The 1,710-nt window shown below is 35.4% G+C and overlaps 1 protein-coding gene across 1 annotated transcript; it reads left to right on the forward strand.

Moving 5' to 3' along the window:
• Positions 1-431: 431 nt before the first annotated feature.
• LOC148938806 (uncharacterized) lies at positions 432-1,097 on the forward strand (the record flags this gene model as incomplete). The annotated part of the gene is made up of 1 exon (XM_089107521.1): positions 432-1,097. A coding segment is annotated over one exon (666 nt), but the record flags the coding sequence as incomplete, so codon positions are not given.
• Between the last annotated feature and the right edge of the window lie 613 nt (positions 1,098-1,710).

A 1,710-nucleotide genomic window follows, 5' to 3' on the forward strand; every position in this document is an offset into this window, starting at 1 on the left:
CCAAATCTGAAAGATAATGGTGAGAAAAGATCTTTACATCATCCTGCTTATGCAGAAAGTGGGGATAATTATCACCTACTACTAAGCAAAGGAGGCGATCAAAATTTAGAAGAAGAAGGATTTGAGGATAAGGTAAAATCGTGGAAAAGAAAGATGGAGGACAAAGAAAAATTGGGAAAAAGAAGAAAATTTGACAGCCCTTATGGAGAATGTAAATGCTTGCCTGGAATGGACTATTATTCAGGAGGCTTTGGAGATCACTCAGGAGGATACATATACATTAGTGAAGCTTTGATCAATAGAGAAATGGCTTTTGTCGAATTTTTTTTTACGTAGTAACTGTAAAGAAAATATTGAAAACGGAAACCGTTCTAATACGCTTCTTCATTTGGCAGCTGATAGTGGACATATAAAAGCTATGAAAATGATTCATAGATGAAGGTGCTAGGATTAATGCAGAAGACCCCTGGGGTGAAACTCCACTTTACTGGGCAGTAAGAAAAAACAATATCGAAATTACAAAATTACTTTTAAAGCATGGGGCTAACATTAATTTATCGGGAAATGATGGTGCAAGTCCACTTCATAAAGCTGCTTTAGAAGGATACTCACAAACTCTGAAAGTATTGCTAGAAAATGGTGCGAGAGTTAACTGTAAAGATAAAGATGGGAGAACAGCACTTCATTATGCTTGCTCTGAAGGACATACAGAAGCTGTTAAAATGCTCGTGGAATATGGATCAGACATAAACATTATGGATTCAAAAGGATACATACAAATTTGGGATGCTTTGATCAACAAACATATGGCTATAGCGAAATTTCTTTTAGATCACAGCTGTAAAGTTAACATTGAAAATGGAAAGCATTCTATTACGCCTCTTCATTTGGCAGTTATCAGCGGAAACCTAGAAGTTATTAGGATGATTGTAGATAAAGGTGCTAGGATTAATGCAAAAGACACATTGGGTGAAACTCCACCTTACTGTGCAGTAAGAAAAAACAATATTGAAATTACAAAATTACTTTTAAAGCATGGGGCTAACATTAATGTATCGAGGAATGATGGTGCAAGTCCACTTCATGAAGCTGCTTAAAGAGGATGCGCACAAACTGTGAAATTATTGCTACAAAATGGTGCCAGAGTCAATTCTACAGATAAAGATTGGAGAACAACACTTCATTATGCTTATTCTTAAGGACATACACGAGCTGCTACAACGCTTCTGGCATATGGATCTAACATAAATATTATGATTAAATATGGTTGTACTGCTCTTGATGAGATTGCTGATTGGATAAAGGGTTGGAATCGGTTTTCGGAACAGGATTTCTTTAACGAAGTTTTAATGGATTTTGATGAAAGGTCAGGGGATCAAATTATTGAAGCTATTGTTTACCAAATAATTAAACTGAAAGCGGCAAATTTATATTTGGGTCCAAAAACGTAAGATCGGAAAATCTGCTATATTGCAGATCGCATATTCAGTTTAATGATGATGATGAAAGAGAATTTCAGGAAAGATGTTTGAGAGAACTAAAAAGCATGAACAAAAAGAAAATTGTTAACTCTGGTGTGTCATTTTATGACATTCTGGTAGAAGGAGAAAGCTCGTTAGCAGCATGCATGAGGAATGAAAATGTAGTGGAGCTCTCAAAAACAGCAAACTATGATATGCAGTTTCCTTAATATTCTAGTATACTAAAAAG

This window comes from Artemia sp. Qi Xiang Cuo, unplaced genomic scaffold (assembly GCF_049724085.1).
Source record: "Artemia sp. Qi Xiang Cuo unplaced genomic scaffold, ASM4972408v1 HiC_scaffold_802, whole genome shotgun sequence".
NCBI lineage: Eukaryota > Metazoa > Arthropoda > Branchiopoda > Anostraca > Artemiidae > Artemia > Artemia sp. Qi Xiang Cuo.